Source organism: Schistocerca cancellata, chromosome 7, assembly GCF_023864275.1.
Source record: "Schistocerca cancellata isolate TAMUIC-IGC-003103 chromosome 7, iqSchCanc2.1, whole genome shotgun sequence".
NCBI lineage: Eukaryota > Metazoa > Arthropoda > Insecta > Orthoptera > Acrididae > Schistocerca > Schistocerca cancellata.
The window spans coordinates 34,555,613-34,571,837 of NC_064632.1; the positions used below are offsets into that span (position 1 = coordinate 34,555,613).

General features: G+C 44.2%; 1 protein-coding gene across 1 annotated transcript in view; it reads left to right on the forward strand.

Moving 5' to 3' along the window:
• LOC126092250 (uncharacterized) overlaps positions 1-16,225 on the forward strand; it is a 700,330-nt gene that overhangs the window by 288,742 nt on the left and 395,363 nt on the right. The window contains exon 4 of the mRNA XM_049907760.1: positions 9,115-9,280. Coding sequence (XP_049763717.1) covers positions 9,115-9,280 — 166 coding nt within the window. The remainder of the gene's footprint in view (positions 1-9,114; positions 9,281-16,225) is intronic.

Below are 16,225 nucleotides of genomic sequence, written 5' to 3' on the forward strand. Positions count from 1 at the left end.
CCTGCCGTGTGGCGGCGCTCGGTCTGCAATCACTGATAGTGGCGACACGCGTGTCCGACGTATACTAACGGACCGCGGCCGATTTAAAGGCTACCACCTAGCAAGTCTGGTGTCTGGCGGTGACACCATACTTACAACTTTGGGGTACTTTTTAAAATAGCGTTTAGGATCAAACCTTCATTTACCTTTCACGAATGTTCTTTGTGATGTTTCGTTTACGTACAAACAACATCAGGACGATAGTCAAATTAAGCCTATACGGTTGCGAACATGTATGGAGATTCTGTAGTGCGACGTCGCAGTTCGGTCAGAATAGTTGGAAAGTGTGAGGTCACCGTTGCTACATCTCGATCGATACGAGAATGAATACGACCTCTGTGAGATGCGACAACGCGCGTCTCTGGGCTCAACATTGAGTTTTGCGGTGGGCTGTTTTCAAGCGCACGCCAGTGCGGCAGTCGCTGAAAGTGAGCCTACAGATATGGTCGGTCCCGAATTCCCGCTCATAGAAAGCCAACTAATGCACTGAATTTTACGGTCGCGTGTCGGAAGAATACTGAACTGTGATTCGCCCATGGGGAATATCGTCGAAGATTGGAGCGTTTATGAATGTTGAGCTTTTATTCGAATCTGATGGCACGATTTTATTACTATGACTCAATAATACCTTTCGACAAAGGATGTAATAAACCAATAGTGATCCTACCGATCATTAAACGACAGATGGCTCTAAGCACTATGGGACTTAACATCTGAGGTCATCAGTCCCCTAGACTTAGAACTACTTAAACCTAACTAACGTAGGGACATCACACATATCCATGCCCGAGACAGGATTCGAACCTGCGACCGCAGCAGGAGCGCGGTTCCGGACTGAAGCGCCTAGAACCGCTCGGCCACAGCGGCCGGCAAACGATAGATGAACTTTGAGTGTTACAGAATTGTCGGGCAATACTGAGTACCGCGATTTCTCATCCGTCGAGTGGTATTCCCAAGCACAAGACGCATGGTCTACTTCGAAATGTTTCCTTGATGTGACGAGTCCAATTTGTCTCCAGACATCGTATGAGGTATTGCGCAAAAAATTGTTTTCGTAGTTTCAAAGAATTTTTGGAGGTAACATTCCACAAATATGCAACAATCATTGAGAATGTACGCTAACGACTGAAGCTAGGTAATTTATTCAGTAAAAGAGTATTAGATCGTTTTGTATCGCTCAATTGTTGCAAACAAATATGGAGCTTGCAATAAATAGTTGATCAAAAGTATCCGGATGTCTATTAGTGGACCCTTCGACTTTATGCTGGCTCACTTTCAGTGAGATGTCTAAATGTCTGCTGAGGAATGATAGCCCATTCATCCTCCAGAGAAGGTAGTGATGTTGGACACTGGGGTCTGGAGGGAACTGGACGTTGTAATTCATGCCAAAAATATTCCACTGGGTTCAGGTTGGGATTCTGGGCACGTCAGTGCAATATAATACGTCATCATCACGTCACTGTGTTCTAGACAGTGTCAGAGTTTTTCAGTGACAAGATGTATGTACATCATATGTGTGGAAATAATCATTCTTCGCACCAGCTTGTGTACGTACGACTTAAGCATATGTCAACAGCTAGAACACAACTCACGATTGTGTTGACTTATGCTAAAGTCGTGCAAACATAATCTGATGCGAAGGCTGGTTTTTTTTGTATATGACGTACGAGGGTTGTCCAGAAAGTAAGTTCCGATCGGTCGTTAAATGGAAACCACAGTGAAAATCAGAAACATTTTATTTGCAAGAGTTAGCTACTCTTTCCAGACACTTCTCTACATAGTCGTCGCTCCGACTTAGACATTTGTCAGAGCGTTATATCAAATTTCCAACACCATCGTCATAGAAGGCAGCCGCCTTTGCTTTCCGACAAATATCTACGCTGGTCCATAGCGCGTCGCCTGCGCCCAAGTGTTATCTTCGTATCCAGCGTTTCACGTGAACAGAGATGATACTCAGGACGGGCCAATTAGGGCTGTGTTGTGGGTGATCGAACACTTCCCATCGAAAAGGCTGCAGGAGCGTCTTCACTGCCCCTGCAGAGTGCGGCTGAGAAGTGCCATGAAGAGGGAAGTGCGTGGCAGTTGTGTCAGGTGGGCTGCATTCATTAAGGCGAAGCTACTTGGTGGGAGACATCGTCGTTCTAGGCACCTTTACCCGATCACAGTGCGCTCACAACTGAAAAGCGCGTCTTGATGCCATCGACAGTCATACTACCCAACACACCTGCGCAAAGCTTCATCCGGTTTTCACAGTGTTGTCCACTTCGCGACCGATCGGAACTTACTTTCTGGACGGTTCTAGGCGCTTCAGTCTCGAAGCGCGCGACCGCTACGGTCGCAGGTTCGAATCCTGCCTCGGGCATGGATGTGTGTGTTGTCCTTAGGTTAGTTAGGTTTAAGGGGCTCCGGAACGCCCTATACTTGCAATGTTAAAATAACGCTTATAAATTACATCTTTCCTCACAAAGTATATGAGTTAGGAAGTTGAACTTTTTACAGATTATTTATTGGAATATGGGCTACAACTTAACACAGGGATTTTACAAAATTTTAGTTCAGTTATTAAAGATGATTTTTTTCAATTGTAATGAAAATTCACAACATTTTTTTGCAATTTTTATTTATATATTCAAAAATATACAGTTTTTTGGAAAAAAGCTGTGTTAAATTATGCAGAAGGTACTGTGTAACATTTACTGAAAGTTTGAAACAAATGTGTTTGGGAGATCCTTAGAAAACATGTAATTAGTATGAGAAAATAAAAGTTTTGGGAATCGAGCGACAAAGATTGGATTTACTTTTTAGTACATCCAGGTCCATAGGATGGATTATCTTCATCCTCTGCAAACTCCTCCTCCAGCTTCCTCTTGTTCCTCCTCCTGTTTACTCTTGCTTGTATTTCTAGACTCTTTACAGCCCTGTCTGCAGCCCGAAGGCGTTCCTTGTCTAAAGCAAGCATCGCTCGTACCATGTTAGAATGTTATTATTTACAGTAATAACACATACCTTTGGCTTTCCAACATTTCTCCTTTTCTTAAAAGCCTTCAGAGGATTTCTAATAACTTTACTTTTACTCATTATTATACTTCAACAAAACAGAGACTCAAGAAACAGAATTAATTACGAATATTTTCGAGATAACGACAGAGTAAATAAACATGAAACAATTGACAATCACACCAGCGATATATATTGAACCATCACAGGCTAGCCACAACACATACTTTATCTCACATCACTAAAATGTACCTGATGAACACGGACGTTAATAATAACACCATTTGACAGCAGTTTAACAGCGCCACAGTGGGTCACGCCCATGTAGAACACATTTCAAAAAAAAAAAAAAATTTAAAAATAGTTGTAGTCTTCGGAATTGAATAAATTATATATCTATTAAAAGGTAATAGTCTGCAGATTCAGAAAACGCAAAAAAGTGAAAATTGAACTTTTCATGATTTTGAGCCTTTCCGGAGCCCCTTAAGTAGTTCTAAGTTCTCGGGGACAGATGATCTCAGATGTTAAGTCCCGTAGTGCTCAGAGCCATTTTTTTACTTTCTGGACAACCCTCGTATATACATCTTTTCATTGAACAATTCGTTAATTTCCAAGAAGCGTTGCATACTGAAGTCGCAGCCTGCCTCGAACCGAAATATACTGAGGTGACAAAAGTGATGGGATGCCTCCTAATATTGTGTCGCACCTCCTTTTTCCTGGCGTAGAGCAGCAGCTCGACGTGCAATGGACTCAACTTGTCAGCCGGCCGCGGTGGCTGTGCGGTTCTAGGCGCTACAGTCCGGAACCGCGGGACTGCTACGGTCGCAGGTTCGAATCCTGCGTCGGGCATGGATGTGGTTGGTGTCCTTAGGTTAGTTAGGTTTAAGTACTTCTAAGTTCTCGGGGACTGATGACCTCAGATGTTAAGTCCCATAGTGCTCAGAGCCATTTGAACCATTTTTTGACTCAACATGTCGTTGGAAAACCCCTGCAGAAATACTGAGCCATGCTGTGAAAGGTGGCTACACTGAGCCACAGCGCCAGAGATTGCGCCAAAGACTATTATTCAGCCGCCGCCACTGGCAGTTCTTGTTCAGATGTAGTGGAGTGTGCTTGTCGAGAAGTCGGAGTGGAGAGTCGGTGTTGAGATGTTGTAGTAGGGAGTGCTTGTTCCATGTTTTATGCAGTTTTGATGGGCTAGACAGCAGATGTTGTTCGAATGGAGATATTGTAATGATCAGAGTGTTTTTCGTCAATATATATGAAGGTAAAAAAATTCCCCTTTCTTTTATTATTTCAGTGTCTTAAATAATGTGTCATTACAGGCTCAGTCAACAAAGCATCTGGCTTGTGTTCTTGTATTAGAGTGTAATTCTGGTTTTCTTGCGCAATTATAGTACTTCTTTTTTTTAATTACTTCAATATAAATGGTACTTAAAATTTCTTGTCTTATTGAAGAAGAACCGTGCCAGATGTGTACGTTGAGTCACACTTCCACACACAGAACAGCTACACTTGTGCTTTGGTTTCGTACGTTTTGTAGTTGCTGGGGACTTAATTAATTAATTGTGTTAACGGAAATTTTGTTTCACTCTTTGTTGTTATTCTATGCAGTCAGATTGCGTACAAATACTAGTCAGGGCCAACCGTTTACGAGACTCGTAATCGGACATACAGCGACTAAAAATTTAAAAATTATTTCATTATTTAATTAAGCCTCCATGCAGCTGCCCCTATAGCTGTCCATAACTGCATAGGTGTTGTCGGTGCAGGAAGTTGTGCGCGAACTGACTTCCCGATTATGTTCCGTAAGTGCGCGATGGGATTCATTTCGGGCGATCTGGGTGCCCAAATCATTCGCTCGAATTGTCCAGCATGTTCTTCAAACAAATCGCGAACAACTGTGGTGCAGTGACTTTTTGTTTGGGAACGTGAAGTCCATGAATGACTGCGAACAGTCTCCAAGTAGCCGAAAGTAATCCTTTCCAGTCAATGATAGGTCCAGTTGGACCAGAGGACCCAGTCCATTCCCGTACGCAGCCCACACCATTTTGGATCCACCAATGGGTTGCACAGTGTCTTGTTGACACCTTGCATCTTTGGCTTCGTGGCGTCTGCGCCACCTCCGAACCCTACCACCAGCTCTGACCAACTGATATCGGGACTCACCTGACCAGGCCACGGTTTTCCAGTTGTCTACGATACAGCCGATCCGCTCACGAGGTTAGAAGGGGCGCCGCAGGCGATGTCGAGCTGTTAGTAAGGCCGGTATTACACTATCAAATTTCTTTGTCCAATATCTTTGTCCAATATCTTTGTCAAAGATATTTGATAGTGTAATAGGGACTTTGTCAAATGTCGTCCAATATTTGATCAAATCTAGGACCTCGCTGTATATTTGATCAAAGAAACCGCTTGTCTTCTGTTCACTGCAATGTGACTTGTTACCACATGGAGCGCTAGCATCGCTGCAGCGTACTGTCGTCTGTAGTGTTTTTATAACCATTGCCGGTAAATACAATTGGTGTGTGCCGACAACTACAAAATTAATAGAGATGTCTGAAGCTGATGAGGCGCTTTACAACGTGAGGCACCCTGAATACAAAAATAGATTAAGAAGATTGGAGACCTAACCTGATGTAACCTAACCTAACCTAACATAACCCTCTCCTGTAGCAAAGAATGGGAGTGTTATAGTGAGCCTGTCTTCAGAAGATGTAGCAGTTCTTAAGTGAATATTGTGCTTTGTGATATGAGGATACACTTCATTGAGCACATACAGAAATGTATGCTCATCCATTCTTAAGTAATTGATGTACGACTTGACGTCTTCCACTGTAAGCTCACGTAACAAGTTTTGTTGAATGATTTTATCGTGTCGTCGTAAAACCCACGGCTTCACCCAGATTAGATAAGTTTTTCGTTCCATAGATCCGTGTTGAGGAGAGCCTCGTCGATGTGGAACATGTCGATTTTTTTAAGCTGAAATAACAATACTAATAGTATGAATAAATACAATACATCATTTGTTTCTATTAAAAATTTCGCCAATGGAGTAGGAGTTGGCCAGTAGTAAGTCTTTCAGGCTCCTTTTAAATTGATCTTCATTTCTAACTAAATTTTTTATGTTTTCTGGCAAATTATTGAAGATGAGTGTTCCTGAGTAGTGGACCCCTTTTTGAACTAAAGTAAGTTGGTTGGTTTGTGGGATTAAAGGGACCAGACTGCGATAGTCATTGGTCCCTTCTTCCAAATACTAAAAACACCCACAGAGAATAAAAACGAGTAACAGAATAGATCACAGACGCTTTTAAGTCCTTGTGCAGATCATTTTTGTTCCTGGTATTGTATGTATGAACTGAGTTGTTTGTTGGAAAAAGAGATATATTATTATTTAATTAAGAAGTAAATATACTGAGAGGCAGTAGTTAGTATACCCAATTCTTTGAAGAGGTTTCTGCAGGAGGTCCGTGAATTTACTCCACAAATAATACGTACTTCACGCTTTTGGACCTTGAAAACTTGTTTGACTTCAAGATTTACCCCAAAATATTATCCCATATGACATTATGGAATGAAAGTATGCAAGCTTTTTCATTTTTATGTTTCCTATGTCTGCTAACACTCGAATTGCAAATACAGATTTGTTAAGGCCTTTCTGCAGTTCTGTGGTGTGCTCCTCCCAACTGAATTTATTATCAAGTTGTAATCCCAGGACTTTTAAGACTGTCAACCTCGTATGTATGGTTCCATTTTTTCCCCCACTTCTTTTCCGCATGTGCACACAATGCAATTTTTTGTACGTAGAACTGCTGCGGTTAGACAAGTTGTTGTCAGCCATCTTGAACTTTGACGAAAAATTTGATGACAGTGTAATACCCCCTCTAGCGCTACGTCAAAGATCTTTGTCAAATATATTGGACGGAATATTGGATCACATCTTTGATCAAATCTTTGACAAAGAAGTTTGATAGTGTAATACCGGCCTAAAGGCACTCACATCGGTCATCTACTGGCATAGCCCGTTAACGCCAAATTTCGCCGCACTGTCGTAATGGACACGTTCCTTGTGCTTCCCACAGTGACTTCTGCGGTTATCTCACGCAGTGTTGCTTGTCTGTTAGTAGTGACAACTCTACACAAACGCCGATGCTCTTGGTCGTTCTCCAATTACCATTCGGCGTTCAGAGTCTCTTTAATTTCCGTCGTGCGGCCATATTTCGCCGGGAAGCTTTTCACGTGAATCACCTGAATACAACTGACAGTTCCCCTAGCACGCTGTCATTTTATACCTTGTGTACGCGATACTGCTGCCTTGCGTAGATGTGCATATCGCTAGCCTAGGACTTTTGTCGTCCCAACGCGACTCTCTAGGCGGCAAATATGGATTATATCGTTGACCAGAGCGGCGACAAATGGCGAACGTTCGTAACTTAAAGTTATTTATAAAGGCAACAAGTAATTCCACTTACTTTAATGGTCAGCCATATCTTTAACGTGGACGATTCCGCAGGTGGTGTAGGCAGCTGGTAGCAATCCTTTTTTTTTTTCCGTAGCCAGGATGACTCGGTATATGTCCCTCAGAAATGTGGGCAGAGTCTCACACAGAACCGTTTTAACGGACAATCGTAAATTGTGGAAGTACAGATACTGGAACATACATACTTCTTCTCAGTTTTTCGGTCGGCCCTCTCTCTTAATTGAAGAGTTCAAAGATTTCAACAACAACTCAGTATACTGGGTGTGGTCCGATTGATCGTTGGAAGACACAGATTCAGTTCAATGGTTCACAAATTCGTGATCTATTCCTTTTTTTTTTTCAAAGTTTTATGAGACTTCCAGCCGTCAGTTATAACTTTGGTGCCTATCAAAATGTAGTGCTTTATAGGGCACTTGGGCACTTAAGTTTTCTTACCTCTGGGGTGTACTCGAAGTATAATGTCGGGTAGACCGTTCGCCGGGTGCAAGTCTTTCGATTCGACGCCACTGCGGCGACTTGCGCGTCGATGGGGATGAAATGATGATGATTAGGACAACACAACACCAAGTCCCTGAGCGGAGAAAATCTCCGACCCAGCCGGGAATCGAACCTGGACCCTTAGTATTGACATTCTGTCGCGCTGACCACTTAGCTACCGGGGGCGGACTACTCGAAGTATGAAGAAGTATGAAGCACTTCTTAGACTCCCATTCAATATCACGGAAAACCCATACACGTTCTAACTCATTTTTTAGAAGACGCCGCCCTATTCCGTACTTCGTAGGGGGCGGGGGGCGGTATGTGACTCATCTACTTCTACGACTTTGTTTCCGCCACTAACAGGGACTCTTTCATTCTTGACAGTAGTGTAGCTCACCTCACGACAGAAGCCGTAATAGTCGCAAACAGTATTCACTGACGCTTGAGTTTCCAACGCAGTGGATTGTAAAATGTATTCTTTTAGACAGCACGACGCTTCTTGATGGTCAGTTTGGAGCAATCAAACCCTATGGTTTTCCTGATGGAAGTCCTTTTCTTGCATTTTGTGCAGTACATCTGAAAAGGGAAGTCTATATAGGTGGTTTTCTTACAGTGCTACACTCGTCTCCCAATAACAGTCGACACAATTTCTCAGATCGTGGTTTGGCAACAACCCATACTCGATACTACACGGGATCCAATGATCACTATTAAAACTTTATTCAGCGTTCCGTTGTCAACGCAGAAAAAAAAATTCCACATTTGCTGCTCGAGAGTCGCGCGTTCGATACATATCGATCGGAGGCAGGCAACGCTTCTTGGAAATTACAAGAAAATCAGCCTGATGATGTACTATATCGCCGAAACCTGTAGCCTATAAAATAAATTGGAGATGAACTTGCATTGTTGTGAGTTCCTCGTCGATTAATCATTTCAACCACGCTCCGTAGCCTCATACTGCGCTCACCAGTGGATACCTCCAGCCCGGCCCCGTGTTGCCATTAGAGCCAATATTGTACTTACGTGTGTGACGTCGAATGCCGTAAACATCATCGGCCTTTTACGACGTCGCACTCGAGGGGTTACTTGTGAGTGACGCGTGTGCCCCCTTGTTGCAGCCACACGGCGGTGCTGGTGATGGACCTGAGGCGGCCCATCGCAGACCTGGTGGTGCGCCTGCGCAGCGCCGACTGCGAGTTCCACTGCGACCGGGCCGACTCGGCGCCTTGCAACGTCACCATCCAGACCGCCACACAGCCCAGCCGCGTGGTGCGGCTCGGAAAGGTCAGTCTGGCTGGCTGCTCCGTTTTCTACCGGGCGGTCATAATTAAAGTGCAGCTACTAACGGTGTGGGTTTTACTTACCGTACGGCAGCAAAACTTCGTAGACATGGTAATGCATTAACGCAGAACTTATTCACACCAGAAAAAAAATTAGTTCCAGTTTTGGCCACCAGGTGCAAATCTGGAGCGTTCAGTCGAAGAAAGACGTGTAGAAATAGTCGAATAACTTACGGGTTTGCTGCCGGATGACGTCGTCGACCACCGCCGATATTTCGAGAGGAACACACCCTGCCGTTCTCAAGGCACAACTGCAAGGAGGAAGCAATGTACAAAGGAATTTAATACCTCGGTTCACAGAGGAGAAACAAGGAATATACCACACACAGAACAAGTAACTGCAGAGTCAACACATAACCAAAGATAACCAACAACAGAAATATCGATCGTGACTATTAATCGACCAAAGATAACCAACAACAAAAATATCGGTAGTGACTATTAATCAACAGGTAGGGTAGCACTAATTCTGTCCCTCTGTTTTTTGATGAGAGACAGAGCCGGATTCCAAGCTGCATTTAAACAAAATCCACCATCTCTGTTTATAAGGTTGCTTGATAGTTTGATTTCAACAGCTTCCTCAATGACACTATCCCAATAGCTGGACGTGCAAGCCACAATCTCCGTGTTGTTGTATTCCATAGGATGACCGGTGTCAAGGCAATGTTCTGCAATAGCGGATTTGCTCGGCTGTTGTAAGCGTGTGTGACGCTTATGTTCAATACGCCGGTCTTCCACAGTCCTGATTGTGTGACCAATATATGACATGCCACAACTGCAAGGAATACGATAGACACCAGCCTTACGCAAACCAAAATCATCTTTTACGGACACCAGCAGGGCCTTAATCTTAGAAGGTGTTCGAAAAACACATTTCACATCATATTTCCGCAAAATACGGCCAATCCTGTTGTAAATGCTTCCTGCGTAAGGCAAAAAGGCCGTAGACATATCTCGCTTCCCACGCCCGGGTTCCCGGGTTCGATTCCCGGCGGGGTCAGGGATTTTCTCTGCCTCGTGATGACTGGGTGTTGTGTGCTGTCCTTAGGTTAGTTAGGTTTAAGTAGTTCTAAGTTCTAGGGGACTGATGACCATAGATGTTAAGTCCCATAGTGCTCAGAGCCATTTTGAACCGTAGACTTAGGTGCCACTTCGTTGCTATCGTCACTCACCCGTTGCACAGAAGGCAATTCTTAATGTGCTAAACCACCTAGATTATATGGCCTCTCTAAGGTCCATAAAGAGGCTGTCCCGTTGAGGCATATTGTTTCTAATATTGGTGCTCCGACACATCGTGTAGCTAAACATCTTGTTAGTTTGTTGAGCCCACTAGTAGGTAGATGTGAACACCACATAAGAACTCTGCAGATTTCTTACGTCGATTGCAGGGATCGCGTTTGAATGACTCTGATATTTTAGTCAGTTTTGATGTGGTTTCTCTTTTTACTCGCGTTCCTCTCTCTGATTCGTTGTAGTTTGATATCGAGTTAACAAATTTGTTTCGACATGTGCTGACTTCCACTTACTTTTTATTCAGTGGTCAGTACTACGAACAGACTGATGGAGTTGCAATGGGAAGCCCGTTGTCACCTGTTGTGGCCAATTTGTTTATGGAGGACTTTGACGAACGTGCATTGGAGTCGGCGACCTTGAAACATGCGTGTTTTTTCAGATATGTAGACGATACTTTTGTTGTTTGGCCTCATGGTAGTGAGAATTTAAACCGTTTTTGGAACACCTGAATTCAATCCAACCAAATATTCAGTTCACTATGGAGGTGGAAAAGAATGGATGCCTTCCCTTCCTTGATGTGTTGGTCAGAAGGAAGACTGATGGTACGTTGGGACATTTTGTTTATAGGAAGCCTACTCACACTGCCTTGTATCTTCGAGCTGACAGTTGTCACAATCCAGCTTAGAGTGAAGGAGTACTTCATGCCTTGGTTCACAGGGCCCACGTTATCTCAGACCCTGAAAGTTTGGCAGCTGAGCTATCACATGTCGAAGACACCTTTCGTCAGAATGGTTACAGTGAGAGGCAGATCAAACGTGCGTTGCGCTTTCAGCCTTCTGTGCAACGGGTGAGTGACGATAGCAACGAAGTGGCACCTAAGTCTACAGCCTTTTTACCTTACGCAGGAAGTATTTCCAACAGGAATGACCGTATTTTGCGGAAACATGATGTGAGATGTGTTTTTCGTCCACCTTCTAAGATTAAGTCCCTGTTGGCGTCCGTAAAAGATGATCTTGGTTTGCGTAAGGCTGGTGTCTATCGTATTCCTTGCAGTTGTGGCATGTCATATATTGGTCAGACAATCAGGACTGTGGAAGACCGGTGTATTGAACATAAGCGTCACACACGCTTACAACAGCCGAGCAAATCCGCTATTGCAGAACATTGCCTTGACACCGGTCATCCTATGGAATACAACAACACGGAGATTGTGGCTTGCACGTCCAGCTATTGGGATAGTGTCATTGAGGAAGCTGTTGAAATCAAACTATCAAGCAACCTTATAAACAGAGATGATGGATTTTGTTAAAATGCAGCATGGTATCCGGCTCTGTCTCTCATCAAAAAACAGAGGGGCAGAATTAGTGCTACCTCTCCTGTTGATTAATAGTCATTATCGATATTTCTGTTGTTGGTTATCTTTGGTTGTGTGTTGACTCTGCGGTTACTTGTTCTGTGTGTGGTATATTCCTTGTTTCTCCTCTGTGAACCGGGGTATTAAATTCCCTTGCACATTGCTCCCTCCTTGCAGTTGTGCCTTGAGAATGGCGGGGTGTGCTCCTGTCGAAATATCGGAGGTGATCGACGACGTCACCCGGCAGCAAATGCGTAAGTTATTCGAACATTCAATTTGCTGGGAAAAGCTAAGGTCGCACGTGGAGAAATGTTTCGACGCGTAATGGATTAGGAAAGTGACATGAACAGAGAAGGTCAAACAAGTGAGAAAAGTATAATGTTGACGTTATTATGAAGCATCTTGCATGAAGACAGTGGTTCCCATAGAGTTGCACTCTTCCAAAGCAGTTTTCACAGGCTATGCAAGGAGGTCTCGATAACGTCACAATGCACCTGCCAGACACTCTGGGGTCCGCAGCTCGTGGTCGTGCGGTAGCGTTCTCGCTTCCCGCGCCCGGGTTCCCGGGTTCGTTTCCCGGCGGGGTCAGGGATTTTCTCTGCCTCGTGATGGCTGGGTGTTGTGTGATGTCCTTAGGTTAGTTAGGTTTAAGTAGTTCTAAGTTCTAGGAGACCGATGACCATAGATGTTAAGTCCCGTAGTGCTCAGAGGCAGACACTCTGGGTGTACCAAGAAAAAGGTGCTTGTGAATCCACCTTCCCGAGCACGGGGTCCCGGGTTCGATTCCCGGCGGGGTCGGGGATTTTCACCTGCCTCGAGATGACTGGGTGTTTGTGTTGTCCTCATCATTTCATCATCATCCAGGAAAGTGGCGAAATTGGACTGAGCAAAGATTGGGTAATTGTACGGGCGCTGATAACCACGCAGTTGAGCGCCCCACAAACCAAAACATCATCATCATCATCATGTGAATCCACACCACACCACACACTCACATATGGCAGTGGAGTGGCCCTTCGTTCGCCACACACGGATTACCAATACCCCGAATTTGGCAGTTCTATCTATTCACTGCACAATTCAACCTAATATGCGCCTTGTCACCCCACAGAAAATCGTTCGGTCGCAGGTCATCAACTTTAATCCATGCCAGAAAACGAAGAGCAAATTCAGAATATTGCTACATATTCTGAGATTTCAGTTACTGCACCATCTGGATCCTGTACGGGGACCAATGGGAAATAAATCGCAAAACTTTCTGTACTTTAAGCATGGTGTGGACAATTCTCGTGGCCCTCCACGAGCACTACCATCAGACGGAGCATGTGTTGCACGGTGAGCCACAGCAACAACAACCTCGTCACTAACAGGACGCCTTGCTCTTTCAGGTGCCACACGAAGGTCACTCGCGTTTTCGAATTTGATTATCATCTTCTTTAAACCATTTACTAACATCGGGCATCTCCACAGACCTCTCAGTCGGCAATATTCAATGCAGTACTATAATTGCTGTCGTTCACATGCAACAGTTTCACTGATAGCGCGTAGTCTTCTACTCGTTAGCCTTACTGTTCACTTATTTTACGGCTTGTCAAATGACATCGTGAATGTCACACTGTCATTCAGTATACAGCGCATGATTTTCGCTGGTGGCCAAATCTGCAACAAATTTTTCCAGCGTAAATCGGTTCCGCATTAACACATTAGCATACACAGGGTGGTCCATTGATTGTGACCGGGCCAAATCTCTCACGAAATAACCATCAAACGAAAAAAACTATAAACAACGAAACTAGTCTAGCTTGAAGGGGAAAACCAGATGGCGCTGTCGTTGGCCCGCTAGACGGCGCTGCCATAGGTTCAAATGGTTCAAATGGCTCTGAGCACTATGGGACTCAACTTCTCAGGTCATTAGTGCCCTAGAACTTAGAACTAGTTACACCTAACTAACCTAAGGACATCACACACATCCATGCCCGAGGCAGGATTCGAACCTGCGACCGTAGCGGTCTTGCAGTTCCAGACTGCAGCGCCTAGAACCGCACGGCCACTTCGGCCGGCGCTGCCATAGGTCAAACGGATATCAACTGCGTTTTTTTTTAAATAGGAACTCCCATTTTTATTACATATTCGTGTAGTACGTAAAGAAATATGAATGTTTTAGTTGGACCACTTTTTTCGCTTTGTGATAGATGGCGCTGTAGTAGTCACAAACATATGGCTCACAATTTTAGACGAGCAGTTGGTAACAGGTAGGTTTTTTAAATTAAAATAGGGAACGTAGGTACGTTTGAACATTTTATTTCGGTTGTTCCAATGTGATACATGTACCTTTGTGAACGTATCATTTCTGAGAACGCATGCCGTTACACCGTGATTACCTGTAAATACCACATTAATGCAATAAATGCTCAAAAAGATGTCTGTCAACCTCAATGCATTTGGCAATACGTGTAACGACATTCCTCTCAACAGCGAGTAGTTCGCCTTTCGTAATGTTCGCACATGCATTGACAATGCGCTGACGCATGTTGTCAGATGTTATCGGTGGATCACGATAGCAATTATCCTTCAACTTTCCCCACAGAAAGAAATCCGGGGACGTCAGATCCGGTGAACGTACGGGCCACGGTATGGTGCTTCGACGACCAATCCACCTGTCATGAAATATGCTATTCAATACCGATTCAACCGCACGCAAGCTATGTGCCGGACATCCATCATGTTTGGAAGTACATCGCCATTCTGTCATCCAGTGAAAAGTGTTGTAGTAACATCGGTAGAACATTACGTAGGAAATCAGCATACATTGCCCCATTTAGGTTACCATCTATAAAATGGGGGCCAATTATCCTTCCTCCCATAATGCCGCACCATACATTAACCCGCCAAAGTTCGCTGATGTTCCACTTGTCCAGCCATCGTGGAATTTCCGTTGCCCAACAGTGCATATTATGCCGGTTTATGTTACCGCTGTTGGTGAATCACGCTTCGTCGCTAAATACGGTGCAATCGATGTTGATGTAGCATTCTCAACACCAGCGTTTTTGAGATTCCCGATTCTCGCTCAATTTGTCTGCTACTGATGTACGGATTAGCCGCTACAGCAGCTAAAGCACCTACTTGGGCATCATCATTTGTTGCAGGTCGTGGTTGACGTTCCACACGTGGCTGAACACCTCCTGTTTCCTTAAATAACGTAACTATCCGGCGAACAGTCCGGACACTTGGATGATGTCCAGGATGCCGAGCAGCATACATAGCACACGTCCGTTTGGTATTTTGATCACAATAGCCATACATCAACACGATATCAACCTTTTCCGCATTGGTAAACGGTCCATTTTAACACGGGTAATGTATCACGAAGCAAATACCGACATCATTTTTAGCATTTATTGTATTAATGTGGTATTTACAGGTAATCACGCTGTAACAGAGCCGGCCGCGGTGGCTGTGCGGTTCTGGCGCTGCAGTCCGGAACCGCGAGGCTGCTACGGTCGCAGGTTCGAATCCTGCCTCGGGCATGGGTGTGTGTGCTGTCCTTAGGTTAGTTAGGTTTAAGTAGTTCTAAGTTCTAGGGGACTTATGACCTAAGATGTTGAGTCCCATAGTGCTCAGAGCCATTTGAACCATTTTTGAGCTGTAACAGAAGCGTTCCCAGAAATGATAAGTTCACAAAGGTACATGTATCACATTGGAACAACCGAAATAAAATGTTCAACGTACCTACGTTCTGTATTTTAATTTAAAAAACCTACCTGTTACCAACTGTTCGTCTAAAATTGTGAGCCATATGTTTGTGACTACTACAGCGCCATCTACCACAAAGCGAAAAAAGTGGTCCAACTAAAACGTTCATATTTCTTTACGTACTACACGAATATGTAATAAAAAATGGGGGTTCCTATTTTAAAAACAACGCAGTTGATATCCGTTCGACCTATGGCAGCGCCATCTAGCGGGCCAACCGTAGCGCCATCTGGTTTGCCCCTTCAAGCTAGACAAGTTTCGTTCTTTGTAGTTTTTTCGTTTGACGCTTATTTCGTGGGATATTTGGCCCGGTCACACTCAATGGACCACCCTGTATACCAGGTTGGCTGTCACTATAATTACAGCCCTCACTGGACCTCCGTAAGGAGTTGCACTTTGACTATAACCACCCGGTACTTGTGCTGTCTACGGGTAGGGGAAAAGCAGCGATAGATAGCCTGTATAGACAGATGCTAACTTCCTTTTATTTTTATTTTATTTTTCTCCCCAACAGTCTTCTGTCTGTTAGCTACAGTCCATCACTAATTC